The 27,952-nt window shown below is 38.9% G+C and overlaps 1 protein-coding gene across 4 annotated transcripts in view; it reads left to right on the forward strand.

The window, feature by feature from the left end:
* The window catches only part of LOC135216718 (dual specificity mitogen-activated protein kinase kinase 6-like), a 92,277-nt gene extending 66,575 nt beyond the window's left edge, over positions 1 to 25,702 (forward strand). For all 4 annotated transcript variants that reach the window (XM_064252175.1, XM_064252174.1, XM_064252177.1 and 1 more), the window contains exons 6-8: positions 9,930 to 10,109; positions 16,242 to 16,459; positions 25,264 to 25,702. In XM_064252175.1, the coding sequence (XP_064108245.1) occupies positions 9,930 to 10,109; positions 16,242 to 16,459; positions 25,264 to 25,399 (534 nt within the window). In that variant the 3' untranslated portion in view covers positions 25,400 to 25,702. The remainder of the gene's footprint in view (positions 1 to 9,929; positions 10,110 to 16,241; positions 16,460 to 25,263) is intronic.
* Positions 25,703 to 27,952: the final 2,250 nt, after the last annotated feature.

Below are 27,952 nucleotides of genomic sequence, written 5' to 3' on the forward strand. Positions count from 1 at the left end.
AATTGGCATGTATTAACACATGGTTTCAGAAGTTGGATAAGTACTTGATAATGTATGAAAGTGGAGGAGTGCAAAGCCAAATAGAATACATCCTAGTTACAGGAGCCGACAAAAGCAATGTGACGGACTGCATCGTGATCTTGGGAGAAGCGTGTGATAAACAACATAGGTTGGTGGTGGTGGCTTTGAAAATGAGAGGGAGGAAACCAAAAAAAGAGAAAGAGGAGATCTACAATTAAGATTTGGTAACTAAAGGAGTAAAGGGGGAGCAATTTAGGAGGACTGTCAGAGAGAGATGGCTGGAAAGGGGTAACGTAGAAGTTGGACAGGGTAACAGTGGAAAATATGAGGGAAGACTTGAGAGAAATATGTGTGAGGGAAGCAGAGGAACTGGTGGGAAGAACCAGCAGATATGTAGTGTTGAGAGGAGAAAAGTGGTGGTGGAATAGAAAGGTGCAAGAATCAATGAAAAGAAAATCTAAAGCATTTAAGGAGTAGAAAGTAAGGCATGCACAGAGGAACAGTACAGACAAGAGGAAAGATGTGAGGAGGGTAGGTATGGCTATTGGAAGGGTGGCAGAGCAGTTGAATGAAAGACTAGGAACAAGAGGAGAAAGGAATATCTATAAGATTTCAAACTTGAGGGAAAGGCAGAGACAGAATTTGGGTAAATTGGGTGTCATAAAGGATAGAGATGGAAATATATTGTATAAGGATGAAAACATGAAGAAGAGATGGAGAGAGTATTTTGAACAACTTTTAAATGCTGAAAATGAGAGAGAAGAGATGGGGGAAGCACAGAAGATGGGGGGGATCAGTAATGGAGATAACAGGATAGGGAAGTGAAGAGGACATTAAGTAAAATGAAGAATGATAAAGCACCAGGTCAATCAGAGTTCCATATGGAAATGATCAAGTTACTAGTTACAGAGGGTGGAAAATGGAAGCTGGATTTATTAAAAGCTATATGGGAAGAGGAAGGAATGCCAAGGGACTGGGAGGAGAGTCTAATGGTAAATATATACAAGGAGAAGGGAGATGTAAAGGATTGTGGTAACTACAAGGGAATTAACTAACAGAGCATGGATTGACAGTTTTAGAGAGGATACTAGATGAGAGATTAAGAGAGATTGTAAAGATTGGTTGGGTAGATGCCATCTTCATAGTAAGACAGCTCCAGGAAAAGAAGCTAGAGGGAAACCAGGAGCTTTATTGTACATGTATAGACCTAGGGAAAGCATACAGTAGAATCCCAAGAGAAGTGATGGTGTTTGAGGAAGAGGATTATTATTATATATTATATAAAGGATTAGGTTATCAAAACCTCTGAACCTAATAAAGGCTCTTCTCGTGCTAAATTGAGGAAGAGGAAAGTCCCAGAAAAGTTGGTTAACAGAAAACTTTAAAGTTAGTGTTCGATTACACCAAGGGTCAGCATGAAGCCCATTTTTGTTTGTGCTGGTCATGGTTGTGTTGAGTGAAGAGATCAGGAATGATGAGGTGTAGGAGTTGTTGTATGCGGTTGATCTGGTGATTACTGCTGAAGATGAGGAGGACCTATAGGGAAGGGTGGAGAGTAGGAGTCTTTAGAGAGGGGTGGCTTAAAGGTGAATGTGAATAAAACAGGTTTTGGTGAGCAGTAGAAAAGATAGAGACAATAGTAATACAAGAAAGAAGAGGTTTGGTTATAAAACAGGTGAAAAAGTTTAAATACTTAGGATCTAATTTTAGTCAAGAGGGAGGATGTGAGGATGAAAATGACAGCAGGATAAAAGCTGAGTGGGGGAAGTGGAGAGATGTAGCTGTAGTAGTATGTGATAAGAAAATGCCAATCAAGCTAAAAGTTTGGAAAATGAAATAAGAAGAGGAGGAGGCTTAGTAAAAATTTTAGAGGTGATAAGAGAGTCATGATTGAGATGGTATGGGTATGTGTTAAGGATGGATTATGAGTAGTGGGTGAAGAGGCTTGGGAAGAACCTGTTGGAGGAAGACAATCAGGAGGGAGACAGAGGAGTAGATGGTGAGATAAAGTGAAGGAAGAACTGATAGAAGAGGTTTGGTGGAGGATGATGCCTTTGATAGAAGGCAGTGGAAAAGGCACATCAAGCAACCAAACCCTTAATGTAGGGATAACTGTGGGAAAAAAGAAGAAGAAAGAAAAGCTTGGTGTATGAATGAATGAATGGTGTAATGAGGATTACATTTTATTTTGTACCTTACCTTGTATATATATATTTATTCTGACACCGTATACTTACCTCGAACTACTTTAATAGGAGAATCCTGGATGTCAATCTGGTACCAACCAGAAAAAATCTGGTTATCCTTTCCACACCTAGCCAGATACATGCCCCGAGGGTCAACAGCCATGCAACCCATGACCTCTGTGTTTTCCTGGTTGCTGACCTGTCCACATATGTCAGCTCGTCTTCCGTGTATTGGCCGATCCTTCGTTATTTCCCTTGCCTTCGAAGTGTTAGTGTATCCCTCCCTTGTTTGATTGTGTGCTCTTCACTCGGTGGAGTCCGTTCCTCCCCAAGAACAGAGTTAGGAAAGCTTCGTCTAGAAACTCCAGTAGTTCTCGTACTAATGAGCTACTTGAGGAGGCTTTAGAACCTAACCCTAATGTAGTTGTTGCAACCTCTCCTCCATTTTCAGCCCCTTCTCCCTTCTTCAAACCTGCGGATTCGTCTTCGAGATGAAGCGCCTCAGCGGAGTGGCTGGTTGGTCCCGTTGCTGAATAACCACAGGTTCCATGCAACGTAAAAGCACCATACAAACAAACAAACGAAGTGAGTTTGATTTATATATTTCTGGCATAAAAGCCGAGATTCGCAGGATGGAATTGCAGTTGCTTGCAATGGAAGGTAAGAGTGCTGTGGGAAGTTTTTGTGCAGTGTTCCCAGTGTAGTGGAGGGGCATCTGTCCGGCTCCGCATTGCTCCTAGGCCTAGACCTCTTCCAAACTCCCAGAACCAGGGGAGGAGGAATGTCGACAGCCGTAAGGAGGATGTAGAGCATCCCCAACGGTCAGGCGTCCCTTTGGCAGGCTCTGTTGTCTCGACCCAGACTACCATGGATCGCCACAGAAAAGGCATCCTGAGGAAGTGCTTCTTCCGATTCTGCTTCTCCAGGCCGCGAGACGCTTCTCTCCTCACAGGCACGCCGCTCCTAGCAGGCGCGTGGCGCCAGCCTGGCGCTCATTTCCCATCAGGCGCTTTTCTCCTTGCAGGCACGATTCGCATGAGGAGTCGCCTTTTTGACAGGAAGTTTGGCTTCTCCCGAAGGAGATCAGGAGAAGTCTACTAAGCGGGTCCTTGTGGACCTCTAGGAGCAACTTTCTACGTTGATGGGCGCTCTGGTTAAGGACCCTCCTCGCAAGAAGGACATCGCGCTTCTGATCAAGAGCTCTGAGCTCCCCCCTCGCAAGAGATGTGCCTCTCAGGACAAGAGCCCTTCTCCGAGAAGTTCCAGGTGCCTCTCCCCTGTTAGGCGCTCTTCTCCAATTAGCCGCTCCTCTTCTAGCAAGCGGGCTCCTCTTGGCAGGCGCTCCTCTCCTAGCAGGTGCTTTTGTGCCTACCAGGTGCTCTTCTCACAGCAGGCGCCTCTCACCTGGCAGGCGCGACTCTCCTAACAGGCGCTCTACTCCTGGTAGACGCCCCTCTCCTCACAAGCGCTCCTCACATGATAGATGCTCCTCTCTTAGCAGACGCTTTTTCTCCTGGCAGGCTCTCTTCTTCAGGCAGGCGCCTTACTCCTGGTAGGCGCCCTTCTTCGGACAGAAAAGCCTCTACTACGTGGAGGACTGCGCGGCCGGGTGGGGATCTTCGGAACCTACCTTGGCGTAAGCCCAGTCATTGAGGAGGTATCCTGCCCCATCCTCGATTTCTATGGGAATCGAGAGAACCACCAACCGATGATCGTCTGACGAATTTGGTGGGGGTTTCGCAGAGTGCTTAAGATTTTGCGGAATTTCTAGCACTCGCAGTGTTCGAGTTTTTTACAATCTCTTAACACTTAAGCGAAACCTCGGTCCAAGATGAGCTGGATGAGAATCTCCGATAATTTTTACCTCGAAATTCGAGAACACCGCCAAATGCTCGAATTCCTGGATTAGGTTCTGTCATGTAAGCGGGTTGGCCCCATTGACAAGATCCTAGAGGTTCTGTCATGTAAGTGGATAAGCCTCCATTGACAAGATCCAAAAGGCTTTGTCATGTAAGTGGGCTAGTCCCATTGACAAAGATCCTATAAGGTTCTGTCGCGTAAGCGGGTAAGCCCCCATTGACAAGATCCAGAAGAACTCCCAGTCATAGGTCACTACCTCGCTGAGGCTCTTCAGGCAGAGCAGACTCATAGACAATGTCCATGAAGTCTTCTGCCCAATAAGATAAGAAGCTTGAACTGTCGTCTTCGGTACTCTGTTCACAATTGAAGCTTTCCTTCGGGAAAGACATCTCCTTCATTCTCTTGACTAGAGAATGAAGGCGGTCGATCTCCAATCCTTACTCTCATTCCTTGTAGGGGAAAGAATGTAGGATGGAGGTAGTTGTACAGAAACCTACAAAAATTCTATGTATTTTACCTTCGCGACATGATTCTGTTAAGCAGTTGAACTGTCCGGGGTGTAGGCGCATACCGTAGTTAGCTCTACTGATGGCGACCGAGACAACGAGTATCCTAATTTTATGCTCGATGGTTCTAGCCGAACACATTTCCTTCGTGGAATGGATTACATGGTAACTCAGGATGATGAGTCGGCGAGAGCTAACGGTGTATGAGTCGGCTGTCACTGCGATAACAGCTCAGTACCAGCTGGCTCTCTGAGATGCACGGTCGGTTGCTTCTCTCTCCCCTGCAATGATTGGCTGCCGAACCGTATCTCTGCCCAACAATCACAGACTTAGGTCTCTCATTAACGGGGATTCTCGCATACATGAATGACCATTACTGCTGTGATGCTAGGTTTCATCGCCTTCGACATTGCGAGAAATTTTCAACAGAGATATCTCTTGGACTCTCTTTTTTCTGTTTACCGCACTGTAGCAGAAGTCTGTACTAGTCTACTGCTGGATTGCACTGCGATAATGCAGAATGTTTTTTCTTCAGACATCGGAGTTTGTCTTCAAAATATCTCGTATTAGTAGGTGTGCAATTGTTCATTGTTCACCCCGAATTAACAGATGTATTGGAAGACATCGCCTATTCCCAGGCCTGACAGCTCTGCTTCCAAATGTTCAACCCATGAGAAGCAGTTCTGCAGGCAGTACTTCATTACTGAAAAACGCCCCACTTTCTTAGCAATTATAACTTCTCACCGGACAGCAATGAAATAGAGGTTAGCGTTTTCAGTCATTGGTAAGCACGGGTTCAGAATCTTGAGAATCTTTCTCTCGATTCGGCTGTGAAGAAGTACGTTGCATTCTCTGTCCTCCTTCGTCTTCTACGGCACATAGTGTTGTTTCTTCTTAGCTGAGATTCAACTACTATGAGAATGTCTTGCCATCAGGAACCTCGGTCTCTAGAAGGCAATTTACTTTCACCTGTCGGGGCACATGCTTTAACAGAATCATCACCTCGCCGTCCGGCATCGGTGACAAATAAATATACGTTTTTGATGGTGTCTCAGCATAACCCTTCAAAGGCGAAGGTCACGTGACTTGCTCGGATTCTTGGACAACTTACCTCGATACCGAATGCAGTCAGTCGGCAGCTGCCAGAGCGGCCGGGTCAGTTACGAACTACGATGTAGACTTAGTTCGAGTGTACCAAGAACTTCGCTGCGGACTCCATCCTGAGCCTAGAAGGGGTAAAAGGGGCTTAGTTGGTGGTTTTCCCCTCTCAGAATGAACAAGGGCTTGTCTCTTCTAAAAGCCGGAACCGCACCTAGTGTCGTTCTCAGAGGCCTCAGAGTCGGGATGGGGAGCAACACTAGGGGCGAAAGAAGTGTCAGGCACCTGGAAGGGGGACCAGGTGAACTGGCACATCAACAAGAAGGAGTTGAATACAGTCTTCCTGGCCCTGAGGAGTTTCGAACCAGAAGTCAGAGGCTCGGTGGTCCAGGTCAACTCGGACAACACCACGGCCCTGGCATATATTAGGAAACAGGGAGGGACTCATTACGTCTCCTTGTACAAAACAGCAAGAGACCGGTTGCTGTGGGCAGAGGAGAGAGAAATTACACTTCTCACCAGATTTGTTCAGGGAGAGAAGAACGTAAGGGCGGACCTGCTGAGCAGGAGATCAAGTCCTCCCCACAGAATGGACTCTCCATCAAGACTTTTGCCAGTTGTTGTGGAGCCTTTGGGGGCAGACCACACATAGACCTTTTTTGCCACGAATTAGAACAAGAGACTGGATAACTTTTGCTCCTCCATTTCGGATCTGAGAGCAATAACGGTAGACGCACTCCTTCTAGACTGGACAGGGATAGACAGCTACGCGTTTCCCCCATTCAAGATTTTGGGGGAAGTATTGTGAAAGTTCGCCCCTCAACAGGAACGAAACTAACTCTGGTCGCTCCCTTTTGGCCCGCTCAGGAATGGTTCACAGAGGTACTGGTATGGACGGTGGACTTCCCCTGATCTCTTCCACTCAGGAGAGATCTGCTCAGACAACCCCACTGTGACAGGTTTCACTAAAACCTCCCTGCTCTCTGCCTGACTACCTTCAGACTATCGAGAGATTTGTCAGAGCGAGAGGCTTTTCACGCAAGGCTGCTAGCGCGATCGCCAGAGCCCGCAGGTCATCAACCTTGCGAGTCTACCAGTCGAAGTGGGAAGTGTTTCGGAGATGGTGCAGGATGAAGAAACTATCCTCATCCAATACCTCTGTGACCATATTTGCTGACTTCCTTCTCTTTTTAAGAGAAGAATACAGCTTAGCTGTCTCTACGATTAAGGTTATTGTAGCATGCTATCTGCGGTGTTCAGGAACAGGGACCTGAATAATGCGGAGGATAAGATCTGCATAATCTTATCAGATCTTTTGAGACGACTGAGAAGTAGTACTCCAGACCGCCTAGTTGGAACTTAGATGTGGTTCTCAAGTTCCTAGTATCGGACAAGTTCGAACCCCCTCAACAGGTGTCCTTCAGGGACCTGACTAGAAAGTCTCAGTTTCTTTTAGCGCTGGCGACTGCTAGAATAGTTAGCAAGCTTCAGGCTCTGGATGCTAGAGTAGGGTTTAAAGGAGAGTCGCCAATCTGCTCTTTTAAAACTTTTGTTCTTAGCGAAGAACGAGAATCCCTCTAAACCCTAGCCTTGAAGTTTTGTGGTCAAAGGGCTCTCACCCACAGTGGGAAGAGAGATAGAGAGATCTCTGTGCCCTGTCAGGACCCTTAAAATTCTACCTGGAAAGAAGAAAAAAGAAGATTAAGGGCAACCTAAAGAGTCTCTGGTGTTCTGTCAGAGATCCCAGAAAACCCATTTCTAAGAACGCTCTGGTGTTCTTTATGAGGAACGTCATAACAGGCGCATGCGACGTGCGATGATGAACAGTTTAAACTCCTTAGAGTTAAAGCACATGAAGTAAGGGCCATTGCGACACCTCTGGCGTTTCAGAAGAATATGTCGCTCAACAATATTGTAGCCTCTACATCCTGGAGATGCAACTCAATGTTTGCTTCTCTCTACTTGAGAGACATGAGAGTGACTTGAGATAAGTGCTTCTCGTTGGGGCCCTACATATCTGCTGTTTCAGTGCTGGGACAGGGAGCTGAGACTAATCCTTGTTAGTTTAGTTTAATTTTTAATTTGGTGTTATGTTTTTATATTTGTTTGAAAGAGGGTTAAGTGGTAACCCCTTTCAATTGTTAGCTCTAACACGGGTTAGAGTTGGTCAGGTGGTCGGGATTGGTTTTGTGCTCCTTGTTGTATATTGATACCTAAAGCTCTATCATGTAAGAGGGCGAGTCCCCATTGATATGATACAGGTTAAGGCTCTGTCATGTAAGTGGGTCAGCCCCCATTGACACGATCCAATAGAAGGCTCTGTCAAGTAAGTGGGCCAGCCCCCATTGACACGATCCAGAAGGGCTATCGGTCACAGGTCTCATCCTCGCTGAAGCTCTTTAGGCAAGCAGACTCATAGACAGTATCCATGAAGTCTTCTGTCCATTCAGGTAGGAACGAAGGTTTTTTCTTTATAACCTACAACATATGTTGTTTTCCTGTTTTGTTATATATAGTATTTAGCTGTCTCTTACCCTCCAGCAAGGGTGCCAATCAGCTAAGTATATATCTGCCGGGGAAGTTGCATGTACAAAAATGATATTGTTATGATACAATAAAGTTTTGTACATACTTACCCGGCAGATATATACTTAGCTAAAGTCTCCGACGTCCCGACAGAATTTCAAATTTCGCGGCACACGCTACAGGTAGGTCAGGTGATCTACCCTCCAGCCGCTGGGTAGCGGGACTAGGAACCATTCCCGTTTCCTAATCAGATTTTCTCTTCCACCTGTCTCCTGAGGGGAGGCTGGGCGGGCCATTAATCGTATATATCTGCCGGGTAAGTATGTACAAAACTTTATTGTATCATAAAAATATCATTTTTGTGCATAATCCGTTCCAGAACCTCCCACGAAAACCAAAACGTACAGCGGTTTTGTAGGTATTTTCTCACTGATATCAGCATGCAACTTCCTCCAGCACTTTGCTACAAGTCTTTCTTAAAGTCTATAGTGTTCCTCACCATTTTTACACAAAGGCTAGCCCTTGGAACTTTCTTTGGCCCCATGATGGCTTATTTAGCAGTTTTACTCACATAAAAAAAGCGCAAAAAACACAAAAATAACAAAAAAGCAGAATGAGAAGAAGGGTTGCTTTGTTTTGGCGCTCGTTATGGGTCCCGGTCACTCACGGGACCCTGGATGGAGTGTTTCCAAGTGTACAAAAACCGAGGAAACGTATGATAACAGAGACAAAATTATGTAGAAAAAATGTCTACGAAAACTGAAACGTACGAAAAGAGAGGCGTAAGAAACCAAGGTTTGACCGTACCTTAAATTATCATACTAAAACAATTTAATATTTCAAACAAAAATACACCAAACCATCATCCCAAAACATCCTAAGACATCATAGATTATTACCCTTTTACAACTTTTAAGTATTTTCGCCCCATAAAAGGCTTATAACAGTGATTTACTCATTTTAAAATGTTAACATTAATGTAAACAACAAAATATCCAAAATGTTTCATACAAATAAATCTTGAATATAAATTGAATAAATCTGTCTTACAGAAAATTTGATAACTAATCAAGTTACCCATGTATGTATACATAAAAATTACATTTTTTGTGATAAATTAATGTTTTATATATATACTTACCAAGTACGTAATTACGAATCAGAGCCCTCCTTCCTCCCTGCATATGGGAATGGTTGAAAACAATTGACTAATTGCTGAAGGTGTTCCTCTTGTACCCTGTAAGTGGGCGGGGTGATACCCACACCGACAGCGTAACTAGTGCTACCACGATTGTCAAATTTTAAGCTGCCAGCATTACTGAAACTGTGAGCAACATAATTACATTGTCATAAAAATAATAATAATAGAAAATTTTTCAAAAATATGTTAAACCAGTCGCTGGGGTATACAAAGCAAAGATGTAGCATGCTCACTAAACATAAGAAAAAAACTGCTACTATTTGTCTTACAAACCCTTATATCTAGTACCAGCCTGGCAAATTCTTTAGAGGTAAGGAGATTGTTGAAAAATATCTGTGAGGTCTCACAAAGGTGTTCAATCAAAGGACAATTGGAAAGAAAGCCATTTATGAAATTTTACACAAAACTTGAACTAGTCAACCAGAGAGAAGACTTAGATTCTGTCAAATTAGCTTGTGTAGAATTACCAAACTAAAAATGTCTTTATCATGTCTGAGTGTGGGATTGAGATATTTTGTCTTCTGTTTTCAGGTAGTGAGTGCCTTAAATTATCTCCATACCGAGTTGAAAGTTATACATAGAGATGTGAAGCCATCCAATATCCTTATTAATAGGCGAGGAGAGGTGAAAATGTGTGATTTTGGAATTTCAGGGTATTTAGTCGACTCTGTTGCTAAAACAGTACAAGCAGGATGCAAACCTTACATGGCTGTGAGTATAAATTTTATTGGTGGTCATATAAAAAATTTTTGTGTTAAGATATTCCTCCTTCGTATGTAATAATACATTGTTAATGTTAATTGCTTATGCAAATCTCCTTGAATATAATGTACCATATTTGCCTGCGTAAAAGACACACCCTCGCATAAGACACATCCTTATTTTACAAGGATATTTTGTGGAAAGAACTTAATATGTTTCATCATACATTTATTGAAAGATATTTTAAAGTGATTTTGTAGGGAAAAATGTGATTCTGTGCATGTAATACAATACTAATGCGAGAGTATACTAAAATAAAGTATGGACTTTGTTTGAAATTTACCATAAACAACTGGCGGCACTGTGCTTTTGTTTACATCCACTCATTACAAATGCCTGACAGGCTAACTGCCGACGTATCGTAAGCTTTTTTTTGTAAGTTTGTGATAACAGACGGATAATACAGCTTGTTTTGAGTATTTTATTATTAGTAACACAATTTACTTTAATGATTAGTCGTTTTTCAGTGTTTTATTATTTGCAACAATTTCTGTGCCTACCCATTACGCTTATGTAGGAAAGGCATAGCCTAGCCTACGGGGCTCGGTCTCCAACCCATAATACGGCAGCATTGGACGCAGGGCAGTCTTTTTATACATTTTAACATTAAAAAGTGTGTCTAATACGCCGGCAAATACGGTAAGTAACAAAAGTATTTTTCTTTGATTTTAATCTGTTTGGAGATGTGGAAAATAGCCACATATCTAATGATCAGAGTGTTTCAGTTGACTTGACATGCTTCACAAAAAACAAGCCCATTTTAATCATTCTACACACTTATGTTTTTTTTTTGCATAACTGCCATTGAAGTATGGTTGGGAGCTGTCATTTTTCACTCCTCCCTGTCAGGGTTACAGTGTTCACTTTATCAAAGTCTACTTTTGTCTGTTAATATTTTCTATTGTTTACTGATGGTATTTTGGTTCCATTCAGTTACAGATAGCTCCTCATAAATATTAAGCCACAAATTTCACATAATAATTAATACCCAAGGAGATTTTAATTGTTAATTGCATCTACCTTGGCCAGGATTTAAATGTAGACCTAAGCTTAAGGGGACCGTCCGCTATGGCAGATGACTTATCAACTTGAAAAAATAAAAAATTGAGTTATTATTTCTATCTATGCAGAAACATGCCGTACATGCTTTCTAGAAGTTTCAGCCAATTATTTTTACAAATAATGAAGATATAGGGGTTTTTAAATTATGACATCATCCTAACTGCGTCGTCTGTATGACTGAGTTTGACAGGATTGTCTTCACTGTACATATGCAAAAACAAACACGCTATTTTTTCAGATTTGTTTCAAAATTCTCATACGTCTGGCACTGATGAAAGGTAGTGTGAGAGCTCTGGGCAGTTTTAGGCGAGACTCAAAAGAACAACTCAGTTACTCCACAGACGTCAAAGTGGTTGCATGCACATGCGTTTGTTTACTTGCCGTTTACGTTGTTTTTATAACTTCCTAGTGAACTTATAGCAATGGCAAAGTTACCAAATATCAAGAAGGCTACTAAGCAACTAAGGCTAGCAAAATTAGCGAAGGCCAGGAGTGTGCTGAAAGAAAAACACAAATATTCATTGTTATCAGCTCCCTCTTTGTCTCGTGTCACGCCGTCAACATCATTGTCTCTTGTCACGCTTAGGGTATTAATACCCCTTTTAGGGGGAGGACCAGGATCCTTGATGTAGAAATCAACAATAAAAGTACAAATAAAGTAATTATAATAATGTTGTTTTGACTTTTCTAAGAGAAAAGCAAAAATTTACAGCAAATCTTTGGAAGCCCATAACTCAAAAACATAATTATTCGCATGTTGGTAGCCATTACTCGGTTATTTATAATCCAATTTTAGAGAGAAGGATATCATTGGAAAGAGGAATAAAAATCCCATAATTCCTTGAGAGCCAATTTTTTCTTTCTTTCTTTAACAATAAGTAAGTGCACTGCATATTTCTCCATTTCAAATGGGGATAGGTTCTGAACCCTGCAATTTGAGTAGATTTTACCATAAGGGGGATTTGATATAGGAATAGCTGTACTCATCAGTAGGCCCCCAGTGTTCATATACAGGTGTGTCTCATATAACCTAACCATATAAGCTTTGATGTACCCTGTTTTCAAGTCTTGTCCTGATGCTATAACATAAATAGCATTAGGATGAATTGAATTGATGAAGTATCTTGTATGGTATAGTTATACTACTATTATTATTAAGTTAACCAGGTTTCAACTACTCGCGGATTCTAGCTATCCACAGGGGGGATCTGGTATGCATCCCCTTGCGAATAAGGGGAGAACACTTTACTTTAAGTTTTTAGGCCTTTCTTGGCTACAGACATTGTAAACTTTTTCTCTTTCCTTAATAAACACTCCAAGAGCTCCACTGGAGGATGAAACTGTTGGGCATTTTCCAGGAAAAATTCTTCCCATTTTCCTATGTGGAGAGAGAGAGAGAGAGAGAGAGAGAGAGAGTGTGTGTGTGTGTGTGTGTGTGTGTGTGTGTGTGTGTGTGTGTGTGTGTGTGTGTGTGCGCACCAAAATTTTAAGAATCTTTATAAGATAATTAGGTACACTTTAAAATCAATAAAAAGTTAAAATACATAAATGTTACAAGCAAATATTTGTGAACGCTGCTAAATACAGAATATTTGCAGGTATCAGTGGCTGATCATTAATCTCTAATTGCTATGTGCTCATTGGATGTTTTCCATATATAATATCCAAAATACCTTTTTGATAATTATTTAAAACCCTCTGTCTAATCGTAGATACAGTGTGTGGGAGAATGAAGTTAGTTGACAAAGATATAAAAATCACTGAAAATTTTAAAACCTTCCTTCATGGTGATGGTTAATCTAAACTTCAGAATAACAAAATAAAAAAACACAATCCTACAGCTATAACCCTATATTAAAACTAGCAAACATTGTGAACATTTGATTTGTAATACAGCATTTTTTATTTGTTGTATATTTTTTATTAGTTATTAATTCATCTCTAAATCTCCTTCCATAAAATTTTGTTCTGTACATATGACCTCTGTATGGTTTCAACAGGAGGAGGAGTGGGGAATAAAGTTCACCTATGAAAAAATTACTGGAAATTAATCTTCTCTAAGTGATGGTGGCTTGTAAATATTCTAAATAGCTGTGGAAAGATATTCTGTACACAATTATGAATTGAAACGAATATTATATAATGTAAAGAACTCCCAAGGTATAGCAAAAATATGATTTTTGTGTATTTAAGAGAAGGGAGTTCACTGGAAGCCAAAACCCCTATAAGACTGCATAAAACTGCCTATTTTGTTAGTTAAAACTCAAGAAAAGAAAACTACTTAAAAATTTTTTTAATAGTTTTATCACAAAAAGTATTTTATGGTGAGATCATTAAAAAAACTCCAGGAATTTGTGGATATTTCTTATAGTTAAATACAGGTGATAAGTGAATTTTCTGCAAATAAAGGTGGTATATGTTCCAGAGAGAAATCACGAATACATGAGTCCACAAATCCAGAGTGCGCGAATAAGGGGGCTTCACTGTATGGAATACCATTACCAAAAACTAGCGGTTTGAGCTACAAACCATTCAAAAGTAAAATAACACAATGAAATAAGAATAGTAGTTGAGAAAATGAAAAATATCAAAATATCAAATAAGTTGTATGTCCATTTGAAACAGCATACCACTTAAGTGCATATTAACAAAGTACATATTAACAAGCTTATATTATAATGTAAGTTAATGGGCAAAATTATCCAATTTGTACTGACATCTCATGACATGTAAAATAAAAGGACCTAAGTTATACAAATCAGGCAGTAAATTAAAAAAATGTTCTTTTTATGAACAAAGTAAACTGTCTGTCAAATTTCTTTCAATAAAACCTGCGCTCTTAAGTAAAATCTTTGACACGAACCAGTCGATCGGTAAATTACACGTACTACTGTGAACACATAAAGCATTGCTTGTATTATTTGTTCATATTGTATTGTGTTTATGATTTGAATGCGTTTTGAGTGCCTTCCCAGATTGACCCATATAAATACTACTGCAATTGCATGGTATCCTATAAATGACTCCTTCATTGTTTTCTGGACTATTACATATTAAAGTTTTATCAGTGGTGCTAGGATATGAAAAAGTTGCACTAAAACAAGTAAATTTTTGGGGGTAAACTATAGATTCTAATGTGGGATGGTATGGGAAAGATATAAAATTCAGTTTTCTGTTTTCTCATCAGTTGAGTTAAATATTTTTCTTGCTAATGTTAGACTATAATGAATATCTTTAGTTAAAAATTATTTTCAATACCAATTTGATATATACGTACATAAATTCCAGTTCCTCATTGATAAATTCTGGACTGCAGATATTAAGAGCTCTAAGAAACATTGATCTAATGCTGAGAGTTTTACATCTACTTTGTGGGAGGAGTAGTTGTTAATTAATTATTATGCAGTAGGTTTTTTGTGTATTGGAAATTTATAGCTAGAACTTACAACTTAGAGTACAATGGAATCTTTAAATGGTGAAGAAGGCAATATTTTTAGTTGTGATGCAGTCTTGCCAAAACTATGAAATGATCACACTAGCAGTGTATATACTGAGGAAAACACCTCAGAAATTATTAATGTCCTAGTTACAAGGAAACAAGCATTTTTGGGGGAAACCATTATATTATAAGAAATAATTAAACTTAGGTAAAGTTACCTGAAATATGTCCCAAGATCTAGTTGGATTTCCAAAGTGGATGCTCTAAGAAACTTGAATAAATAATTTCTCTCATGATACTTACAAAGCATTCTTGGAATAAAGAAAATCTGAAGGATTTGAAAATGCAAAACTTGCACTATTATACAAGATGCGTTCTAAAGATGAACTGGAGAATGACAGGCCAGTACTAGAGAATCAGCCAGACTTAGTACTAGAGAATCCATCCAGGCCAGTCAATCTTTTGCCCAATGGCGATATAACTTACCTTTTATAGTAGGTAAGTATCCAAATAATATTTTTTGAAAATTTATGTTTACTGCAGTAAAAAAGGATGCAGTGCTAACCTAATTACTTCAGTTAGAGCTTATTCAAGAGAATGCTGTCTAGTATGGTTAATCATCAAAGAATGAAAAAGAAGTTTAGAAGCAGGTCAGGCAAGTGTGTCCAAACTATTAACCTCAGTCAGATGGACACCAAAGGAGGTTAGAACACCTTAATCTGTACTCTAGGAAAGCATTCCCCCACAGTAGGATAGTGCTGCCAGTGCACCTCATGCTGTACACTGTGGGCATTACTCAAGGTTCTTTGTGGCATCCCTTTTTGCCCCTAGGTTCAGCCCCTTTCTTTCCTTTCAACTGTATCTCCATTCATGTGCTCTTTCTTCCATCTTACTTTGCACCCACTCCTAACACTTCATTCATAGTACGTACACCTTTTAAACCTTTTTACTGTCAGTTTCTGTTTCAGTATTGAATGACCTCATAGTCCCAGTGCTTAGCCTTGGGCCAAATTTGTGTATATGCTATATTCTAGAAAAGCATTCATTAAGTCATTTTATGGAAAATTTGATATACTTGAGGTCTAAATGACATAACAACAGGAATCTGTAACTCTAAGGAGTAACCAAACTAGATCCTGTAGATGGAAACTGGAACTAAGAATGTTTAACATCAGCTACTTTGGAAGCTTCTTTACACATACATAAAGGAGAACCACATTTGGGAACAAACTACTACCATCTGACTTCATTAAATTCACAAGGTGTCTCATCAGATGGACACACCAGTCTGTGAGGCACCTATATCCATGCAATTCCATGTTTAGCGTGATAAAAGTATATAAAAGCATTGTAATTTGTGTCTGTGATACCTTATGATTCCTCAGAAAAAAATGTTCCTCATGCATTTTGATACTGTATGTTTGAATGTTCTATATGCTAATACGTTTGTAATTTTGTGACCTACTGGGTAAGAAACTTTGTATGTAGTTGAATATCCTTGCAGAGTAGCGATTTTTTTTTTATACTAAGTGAATATAGCATAAAAGTTGTGTGATAAAATTCTCTTTATGCTCCCGCAGCCAGAACGAATAGACCCGCAGGGTGTGCCATCAGGATATGATATTAGATCAGATGTCTGGTCTCTTGGCATATCTTTGGTGGAAATAGCAACTGGTAAATTCCCTTACAAGTCATGGGGAACACCCTTTGACCAGCTGAAGCAAGTGGTAATGGATGCTCCCCCTCGCCTTCCTAATGGTACTTTTTCTCCAAACTTCGAAAATTTTATAGAACAAGTGTAAGTATATGATTTATTGATGTTTCATCTAAAGTGTAGAGAAACTAAACCATAAAACATAAAATAGTATTACTGAATGGTACTATTTATTTAGTCACTCAGTACTTGATATAACATATTGTATTTATTGTATTGGGATAACATTGCTATGAATTGACAGTATTTGAAGTAAATCTTTACATTTTGCTTCCTAGATTTGTTGCTTAAATAGCTGCTGGTATTCTTGTATGGTTAGCATACTTAGCTTTTAGAAAGGGGCTTTTATTTATCTCATGCTTTATCATTTGATGTTCTATAGTAAAGTACAATAAAAAAAAATGGTAGTTAGTGAGCATGTGCAGTTGGTTGTGTTGAATAACTTTCCACCACTTTTGTGCATTGTAAAAGTTTCTAAAGTCGACCCCAACTTTATATACCGGATGTAAGTTGAAATCCACGATAAGTTGGAACCCCCTTAAAAAATGCATATTTTAATAGTTCAAACACCAAATATACCTTAAACTATCGTCTGAAAATACTTGAGTATCTTTTCAAAGTTATCTTACAACATTACCACCCTTAAATATATATATGGCTTACAGCTATGTGTGAATAGTACTCCTACAATTGTTACTGTCCTCTTACCAAGACAAAAACTAATCAAGTTATCCCTATATTCAGGCATTTAAATTTTTTTCAAACTAGTATTCAAGCCTTACTGGTTTCTGTCAACGTAGATAGAGGTGACATTGTACATTCTCAACAGGGAACAGTTAAGTCCTGTACCTAAACACATACTGTATTTTAAGATTATGTAAATTGAGTACATAGGTACTCACTGGTAATAAATGTTGATTGAAGATGATGATGAATTAGCTGTGAAGTCCAATGAATGATGATGAAGATATAACTGCACAGCAAAGCAGAGAAGTTAATCTCCTCTAGGGGCACCTCATCCCCTTCTTCAGGCACTTCTTAAGGGGTTTCGGGAAGCTTAGGAGAGTCTTTCTTCCCAGGCTCGAGAAACATGGCGATAGGCAGCTGCTGTTGCTGCTTCATGCTGACGAGGGTGTTATCATAGGCACCATGTATGCACATCAGGGTCGTTTGTGAACTTTATGAACCATTCCATAGAAAGCTCCCTTGCCAAAGGCGACTCCTGCAACTCCTGGGCATCCTCATAAGTCAGGGTAGATGCTCCAAAAACAGGCCCTCATTCCCATCCCCCAAACCTGGCTTGTCTTCTTCCTTGCTGGCAGACTTTGTTGGTTCTAACAAATCCTGGTCCATCAGGGTGCCAGAGTGGCCATCAATGAGTGAGGGTGATAACTTCATCCTGGTGATGTCATCGAAGCCCTCTCCACCAAACATCCTCACCAGTTCGACCATCTTATCAGTGGCCAAATGTTGAAATTCTAATGGAGAGAATTTCTTATAACTGAACGCACTCCACCACAACTTCCAGCATGCATTAAGGGTTCCCTGCTTCATATCTTTCTATGATGGGTCAATGACGGTCTCTCTCTCTCAAAGGGGAGTAATCCACATTAGGCAATACTTAAGGGTTTTTGCAGCGTCCCTTCAGCCCTGAACTGTGACCTCTTTTGAACCTACTTTACTTCTGTTTTAACTGCCTTTCTGCTATCTTGCCACTCCACTCTCTCCCTGATTTATTTCATCTTGTACCTGCGAGGATTTCTTCCTGGTACATTTAAAAAAAAGATAGATATAGTATATGTATGTCTTTATATATGTATGTATGTATGTACATATATATATATGTGTATGTATGTATGTATGTATATGTATGTATATGTATCTATATATATATATGTGTACTATGTATATGTATATATGTATGTATGTATGTATGTATGTATGTGTATACATATATACATATATACATATATATATATATATATGTATATACTATATATAAAACATAGACATAAGGTTAGTGTAAGGAGCTGACAGCTACCTCATGCATCAGAACAGAGGCTTTGGAACCTCTAAATAATGTGGGCCAGGTGCTTGCAGGTTTCCAAAGACCAGGATTGGAGAGATCCTGGGGCAACTGGGGATGCATAAATGGAGTGTTGCTATTGTGGCCCAGTAAGCTCACTGCATACAATGAATGACCACCCCTACAACCTCTACCCTGTGAGTGAAGGCTTTTGTGCCTTGGAGTCCTAGCCAACTAAAAAACCCAGACGAGCTTCTGTGCCATTGATTGTGGAACTTCCTACCCATGGGGCCTGCTGTTGTGGCCATTGTGGCCATTCCTTGCAGATTTTCATGGTTGGAGGAGAAGCATTCTGGTCATAAGGTTGTGGCTGGTCATGACTGTTGGATGTTTAGTAATTTAAGGGATGCTGCTGTTCACTCTTGGCAAAATGTTGCTTAGTTGGGAGCTGCAACACATTTGGAATCGTCTAACAACAGGGAGACAGTGTGTTAGCGTGGCAGTGATAAAAGGTATCCTGATGATGAACTATGGAACTGTCCATGGATAAGTGGATGCCACGATTGTGGAAGAACTCAACCACCCCCCCTTTTTCTTTGTCAACTGGTCTCAGAAAGAATATTGATTTAAAAGCACAGATAGGAATATTGAAACCAAGACATAAACAGAGATGACTCAAGAAAAGTTGAAATTGAAGCTCGCATGTTGTTACGAACCGAGAGAGGTCCGCTTCAGGTTCGATATAATGATAAAAAACAAGAATTCATCACCAACAGTTGAAACTGGGGATATGAATATAGAAGATACACAAACACAACAAAGGTTTATTTACAAGCTTACTAACAAAGATGAATGCAGAATGGTGTCTCCTATTTACATAAAAAAGGCAAAATCTTACAATGCGTGAACTGGGGAAGAAGTGAGGTAATTCAAATACTTGCTGGCCAGTTTTGCGACTCGAAGCGATGGCTTCACAAAAGGAAAACTATACTTCAGATGTCTTCTGGACACCGTATTGCAGAAAACAATGTCTATTCTTGATACTTGAAGGGCAGGAAATTCTCAAAACCTCTTGTAGAACGTTTCTTCCCTGAAGTCCAGCTCTACGTCGAAATAACTGGGTCGTCCACTCCCTGACTGGACGACTCGACCAGAATTCAACCAATTCTCGAGCGCCTTTTCCTTTCTGATCCTTCATCCTTCTTGTCTTATCTCTCTCTCTGATGATCTCTGCTGCTGATCTCTCACTGATAATCTGATCTGTGGCTCTTACTGATGATCTCTCTCTCCTACTTCGTTAGTCGTATTTATACGGCATTCTAGGGGCGGGGCCTACGACGAATGTCACAGACTCCCGAGATTACTAGAACTTCTTAGAAGGATCTGGACGAAGTATTACATCAGAAATCGCGGCGTTCCTCACGTCCCGTCGGTGCCTGTCAAGTTCCACAAAACTCCTGCTGATTCTAGAAGCATCATGAGAACAGGCACCTCCAACACATGCGCAAATGCCTCCGTGCTGTAGAACTTCTTGAAGATGCGTTTTCCTTTCCTTTAACTCTTAATTCTTTGCTATGAAGCAATTACCATGACACATGTGCGAAATGCAATGTAAACAAGTGGTGCCTCGACTACAAAGAAGCATACGCATCAAAGCTACATAGTCTCAGTGTCTGTCTTTCCTGTCAACAAGAACAGGAGATAACTTAACTGAGGAAGAAAGGAAGTAGAAGAATTAGCAAAGGAACTAAAGGAGTTGACAAAGGACAGACTTGAAGGCAAGAGAAGAGAAGACAGGATGTAAGAGGAAATTGGAGATGTAAGAAAAGTGACAAACCTTAAGAGAGAGAAACAGGAATTGAACAATAACATAGTGGAAAACGAAGAGAGTATAGTTGAGATTAGAAAACAATTTCTTAAGACCGAACCAGAAATGAAACATGAGCACTAGACAAGGTACAAAGAAAGAAGCCTACAAGAATAAAAACAATGAATTCAAGAGAGTTGTTGGTAGAAGAGTAATAGCAGCCAGAAAACACAATTGTCCCCCAAAAGGAATCAACTCAATGAATAAATTTGCTGTGCTCTCAGAAACAGAAGAGGAAATAACCTTAATTGGCCAAACATAGAAGTAAGAGAAAAGTTAATTCTTACTCAGGTGCAGGAACCAAGAAGATAAGCCAAAGCAGTGAAGAAAATCAAGGTAAAAAATAGAAATAGTGTAATCGTAGTGCAGGGAGAAGGAAATTACTTGTTTCTAAAAGATGGAAGAACTGGCCAGGCAGACTGGCTAACTTATAGAAAACAGAGAATCATTATAAGTGGTGAAGAATATTACACTAATAAAATTAATGTAGGCTTGACTATCAGGATAGCCATATTTGCAGATGACACCAAACTGGGTGTATATGCAGTAGACCCAGATACAGTGGAAAGTTTTAAGAAATTATCTAAAGAAAATAGGAGAGTGGTCAAAAAGGTAGCAAATGCCTTTTAACTTGGATAAGTGTAAAGTTTTACAAATAGGAACAAACAAAAACAAGGAAATGGTGCTGCAGCTCCACACATTAATAGTTAGACCTCATCTTGGATATGCAGTACAATTTTGGCCACCAACACTAAGAAAGGACATAAATAGATTAGAAGGGGTACAAGCAAGCAAGCTTGTTACCCCCTTTTAATCTATTTATGTCCTTTCTTAGTGTTGGTGACCGAAACTGTACTGCATATACAAGATGTCTAACTGTACTGCATATACAGCACAGTTTCCTTTTTCTGTATTTGTCCTGCCTTTTTATGTATCCCACTAGTTTCTGTGCCTTCATTTCAGCTTTTATGCACTGTTTCGTGGATTTTAAGTCCTTGGTAATAATGACTCCAAGGTCCCCTTCTTGATCTACGCTATTTATGTCATTCCCAAGCAGCATGTAGTTGGCATGAGGGTTGTTTGTTCCTATTTGTAACACTTTACACTTATCCAAGTTAAAAGGAATTTGCCATCTTTTTGACCACTCCTATTTTCTTTAGATCATTTCTTAACCTTTCCACTGTATCTGGGTCTGCTGCATTTACACCTAGTTTGGTGTCATCTGCAAATATGGCTATCCTGCTAGTTAAGCCTGCATCAATGTTATTAATGTAATATTCTTCACCATTTATTACGACTGTTTTCTATAAGTTAGCCAGTCTTCGATTTGGTCTGCTGTTTCTCCTACAATCCCTAAAGCTCTAACTTTTGCCATTAGTTTCTTGTGTGGAACTTTGTCAGGCAAATAAGTCACCAGAGATGACTAGAGAGCCTGAACATGTATGGCTTACAAGCACAACGATTGTAAGGACAAATAATAGAAACATTCAATATCCTGAAAGGCATAACAAAAGTAGTCAGTAACCTATTTACATTAAATGAAAACCAAACAAAATTAATGGATGGAAACTAGAACTGAAGAGATACAACACATCCCATTGTGGGAACTTCTTTAAAATACAAGCTATGTAACACATTAAAGAAACTGCCACCAGTTGTAACCAGCAACAGTGTGGAAGAACTTAAAAGACAGCTAGACAAAACCATTGGGACACTGAATGAACAGTAAAACCTGCTCCAAAAGATAAGTGAGGTCACAATGTCTCCTCGGATGGACTATTAAGTTTTTGAAACATCCTAATCCTTGTAACTCTCTCTCTCTCTCTCTCTCTCTCTCTCTCTCTCTCTCTCTCTCTCTCTCTCGACAAGATATGTATGTCATAGTGGTAACTCTCTCTTTCTGTTTTGGCTGGAAGTGTTAGAAATGTATGTATGTATCTTTAAGGATACCACTACATTTTATTGATAAAATAATTTACACTACTAATTTTCAAATAATATTAAGTTTAATGAGATTAAACAATAATAAAATTTCTCTCTCACTCTCTCTCTCTTACATATGTTTATTTGTTTTGTAATATAAGTAAATGATTTACCTAATAACCAATTTTTAAATATTAACCCTTAAACGCCTATTGGACGTATTTTATGTCTGCAAAAATTTTCTGTCAGGTGCTTAATTGACGTAAAATATGTCGACGCTAAAAAGTTTTTTAAATATTTGCGGAAAAATATTTATAGGTCTGCTGGGAGTTCACGGATCAAGCTGTTGTTTTGTTTATGAGCGTTACCCAGGCGCGCATGCGCAAATTTCTTTCTTCTCGCACTAAAAAGCATCAGCGACACATCTCAAAAATTATTTCGTCACTGTCGTAATTTTTACACCATTTTATATTAGCCGTTACATAGAGTTTTATATATGAAAATGTGCGCAATTTCATGTAGAATACAACTAAAAACAACCCATGGTTGTAACTTTTATCAGCTTTGAAATATTTTCATACAAATAACGATAAGTGCCAAAATTTCAACCTTCAGTCAACTTTGACTCGACCGAAATGATCGAAAAACACAATTGTAAGCTAAAACTCTTACATTCTAGTAATATTCAATCATTTACCTTCATTTTGCAAAAAAATTGGAAGTCTCTAGCACAATATTTCTATTTATTGTGAATTTTGGAAAATAAATTTTTCCTTACGTCCGCGTGGTAACTACCAAAAAAATCCTAAATTCTTCCGTCGGATTGTCGTAATGTTTGCGCCATTTTATAGTAGCTGTTACTTAAAGTTTTATATATGAAAATGTGTGCAATTTCATGTGGAATACAACAAAAAACAACCCATGGTTGTAACTTTTATCAGTTTTGAAATATTTTCATATAAATCACGATAAGTGCCAAAATTTCAACCTTCGGTCAACTTTAACTCGACCGAAATGGTCGAAAAACGCAATGGTAAGCTAAATTTCTTACATTCTAGTAATATTCAATCATTTACCTTCATTTTGCAACAAATTGAAGTCTAGCACAATATTTCTATTAATTGCGAATTTTTGAAAAAAAATTTCCTTTCATCCACGCAGTAACTCTGCTGAAAAAATCAGAAATTCTTTCGTCGGATTGTCGTAATATTTGCTCCATTTTATATTAGCCGTTACATAAAGTTTTATATATGAAAATGTGTGCAATTTCATGTAGAATACAACAAAAAACAACCCATGGTTGTAGCTTTTATCAGTTTTGAAATATTTTCATATAAATCATGATGTGCCAAAATTTCAACCTTTGGTCAAACTTAACACGACCGAAATGGTTGAAAAATGCAATTGTAGGCTAAAACTCTTACATTCTAGTAATATTCAATCATTGACCTGAATTTTGCAACAAATTGGAAGTCTTTAGCACAATATTTTGATTTATGGTGAGTTTTTGAAAAAAAACTTTTTCCTTACGTCTGTGCAGTATCTCTACCGGAAAAATCAGAAATTCTTTCGTCGGATTGTCGTAATGTTTGCACCGTTTTATATTAGCCATTACATAAAGTTTTATTTATGAAAATGTGCACAATGTCATGTAGAATACAACAAAAAATAACTCATGGTTGTAGCTTTTATCAGTTTTGAAATATTTTCATATAAATAACGATAAATAGAAAAAATTTGACCTTCGGTCAACTTTAACTCGACCGAAATGGTCGAAAACTGCAATTGTAAGCTACAACACTTACAGTCTATTAATATTCAATCAGTTACCTTCATGTTGCAACAAATTGTTAGTCTCTAGCACAATATTTCGATTTATGGTGAATTTTTGAAAACAAATTTTTTTACATCCGCGCGTTATGAATTCATGCATCATATTGTGATAATATTTTCTCTGTGTTGCTTTGATCTTTTTACAATTTGTTGTATACCAAAGTCATCGCAATTTAGTGTACAATACAACGGAAAAAAAATTAACTCATTAGCTTTAACCGTTTTGCTCGCAGCGCAATTTGTATACAATTATATAAGAAATTTTTTTTTGCACTGTCATATATTCCAATATTTATATGTGATAATGATATTTTATTTCATTTCTGATGGTTGCATACTAAACTAAAGGCAATGACAAAAAAAGGAGCCAAAAATGAACTCTCAATCTTGAAAACTAAGCATGCTGTGATTTTTTTTTCCCGCTTTGGCGCTCACTTCTGAACACCGCTGGCATATGGGAGACACTTTCAGAAATACCGGCTCAGCGTTTAAGGGTTAATAAGTTTAGTAAAAGAAATAGCGATTCCCAGTCTTTTTATCCACTTTAAGAAAGGAGGGGTGGGAGTAAATGACAATTTGATATATGTTTAGGCGGAGGGGAAGGAGTCGGAGGTGGAGTCCATAAGGAATCATTATCTCTCTCTCTCTCTCTGTTATTGGTTGTACGTATATATTTTTAATGGATGGTAAAATTTATAAGATGACTTTGAAATTATTTTGATAATATAATCTCAAAGGTTGATACAGTAATAGGATAGTAATTTAAGGTATATTAAAGGTATACATTTCGTATTTGAACTTTCAAGTAAGACAGTTATAAGCCTTTTTAGAGGTTCTGAGTACTATTTGCGGGGGGATCTGGTATGCATCCCCTGCGAGTACGGGGGTTCCACTGTATGGCTGTGGTCGACTGTATATATGATATTTACAAGATTTTTCTTTAAATTTGAGATCTGTAATTTCATATGGGAGTCAAATTTTCATAATTCTCAATCATAAACATTTGTCCTCTTCAATCAGGAAGTCAAGACGTTTGATATGCATGAAAAACACAGCTATAATGCTTAAGTAATTTAAGTCTCAAGGATGCCAGGCCTCAAGGCAAACTGGATGACATACAAATGATATGTTGGATGGGATAAGGCATAATTACTGTCATAAATGGTATTGATTAGCACATGAATTGATAATAATTGCAGTTTCTATTTCGACTTTAATTTTTTATCATTTTCTTTTCAGCCTAGTCAAGGATTACAAATTGCGGCCAAATTACATACGTCTACTGGAACACCCCTTTATAGTTGCACATGCAGATTCTGCAAATGATGCTTTTGCTGAATTTATCAATGTTAATTTACCTCCGGTGCCACAGTGACGTCAACCTCCCTTAGCCTAGTTTGCTTTTTTTTTATTATGTTACTAATATATTAGGTATAATAATTATGAATTTTTATCGTACAGATTATTATGAATAAGTATGTTAAGACTACCATGTCTGTGTACGTATCATTGTACAAATGCCATTACAGGTTTTTAGGATTTACTGTTGCAAGTTTGAAATGTAATATCTTACAGCAGCAGCAGTAAACAGTGATGTTGCCATTACACATGTCTTGTTGAAGTTGTGCTGTCCTTTGTAAATAGTTTTTAGAGTATGTAATAAACCGGCTTTTTAGTATTACATGTTTGACTCCTTAAGTGACAAAATAAGATATTGTTGATTTTGGTATATTCATGCCTGACAGCAATAAAGAAAAATAAATGACAAATGGAGCAGAAGCAAATTATTGGTATGGCAATATAAAGGCTGCATGCTTCCATTCAGGCTTGACATGACACCGAACAATGGAATCGTTACATATGTTACTGAGGTTCTAACCTCGGTACAGTCTCAAAAGAAAAAAAGAATGTGTTGGTAGCAATGACCTTAGAGCAGCAAGGGCACCGAGGTGACATTCTCTCTCTCTCTCTCTCTCTCGGGTCCTCTCTCTCTATCCCTCCCCCCTTCCCCCCCTCTCTCTCTCTCTCTCACACAGACTCGTGAACTACAAAAAATACAATTTTTAAGAAGGGCACCCAAAAAAAAACCAAAAAAAAAGTTCCCCTAGCTCTACCAACATTATTAGAACTTTGGTTACTCTGGGAAAACACCAGAGTGTTCTTTCCACTCAGGTTATTTCCTTGGCTTATTTCACTTTGTTTTAAAGGGGTTATTAGATCTCAAATTATTATTGTTCTGCCTGGCAGGCTGGGATTTGAAAGCTGATGGGCCAAAACTACTGTTACCTACACGGTGTGTTCAAACATATTCATCAGCTATCTGAGCGCCTTTACTTAAGCTACATGCTTTAACCTCCTCCAGGCGAGGAATTTTAACGTTCCTTATTACAATGTTTTTTTTGTTTTTTTAAATTCCTCAAGTAGCATCAGCTCCCTCAAGGAGGAGAAGGAGACCACCTGGCGACTCTTTACCCAGTCGTTAAACTGCTCCTCCTTTAGACAATTAGTCATACACCTTGAGAATCAACGGCTTAACTTTACCATAATCTCTGGCACTCTCTTCCAAAGGATTATATTGGCGAATGGCCTTACCTACCAACCTGCATTGAATCAGTACAGTCCACATCTCGGTGGGCCAAGACAACCTAGTGGCCACCCGCTCAAAAGCCTTAAAGAACTCCGCACATTACCTTCATCAAACACTGACACTAACTTTAATGCCGCAATCATGTTAAACCAATCTGAAGAAGGACTGTTGGGAGTACTATTAAAGTCAGGGTTAGCTCGTAACCTAGCCAAGTCTAAGTTAATTCTAGCCATTTCCAACTCATTCTCTTCGAATTACGTATACCTTCAATAATTCTATCCGTTTGCAAATTAAGCTAAGGTTCTCATTTTCAGGATTTACCACAGACTGTGCTGGCTCTGGCTCTGCCTCTAAAAAGGGGTTATTAGAGAGACTAGTCTTTACAGTTAAAATTAGCTGGACCAGTATATAAAACACCAGTACGAGGATGGTCCTCAAATAGAGACAGCCCAGGATTAACACTAACCTCCTCGGCTATACCACGAGCCACCATCGCCTTGACAGACAACAACTGAGCCGTAGTATCCGTGGGTCTAAAAGAAATATCTAACCAATGAGCACAACTCCTCAAATACTCCTTATTTAATGTGGCAAGATATTTTATAGAGTCAGCAGAGCCCAAAACTTTGGCTGGGTCAAAAACAAAATCCTCAATAATGAATGACCTACATGGGGGAAGAGTAAGGCAAGCAACAAAACCAAATTGAATATTGTAACCTATCCCAGAGTTCCTCCACAAACCCAAACTGTGCACACCCGCATACGATCCTGTCACTGTCGCCAACTTTTTACAACCCCTTTGGCCGTAATGCAGGTTCTTTATACTTTAATAATCACAGGGATCGCAGGCGGTAAGAAAGTATACATATAGGGTAAGAAGATGGGTATTATTACAGTTTCAACCATTATGGGAAATCTATTATATTAATATTTTTCCCGAGTAAAGCACGTGATAACAAAACACAATACATTATTGTCGCTAATGCATACTTACAGAGAAAAAAATATTTGAGGTATTGTAAGTTTTTACTCTTTCTTCAGTGTATATCTTTCTTTGGGCACACGAGGTAGCTCTTTTAAGTTTGTATATCTGTTTTCATCTTGCTTGGCTCCTCCCCATTGCGTAATGTGACAATATTTGCTTGAATGCGCATTTCCTCCTCCCACTAATGTCGCTCCTCCAATCAAAATACTGGGATCTTTTCAAGAGTTATTTTGGCTTCCTGCTAGTAATGTCACTCTTCCAATGAAATTAGTCCTTTTTTTTTTTTTTTTTTTTTTTTTTTTTTTATCCCAAGAGTTATCGTTGGCTATTTTTTTTCCCTTATAATTTGTTTTCGT

Source organism: Macrobrachium nipponense, chromosome 6 (genome assembly GCF_015104395.2).
Source record: "Macrobrachium nipponense isolate FS-2020 chromosome 6, ASM1510439v2, whole genome shotgun sequence".
NCBI classification, from domain to species: Eukaryota; Metazoa; Arthropoda; class Malacostraca; order Decapoda; family Palaemonidae; genus Macrobrachium; species Macrobrachium nipponense.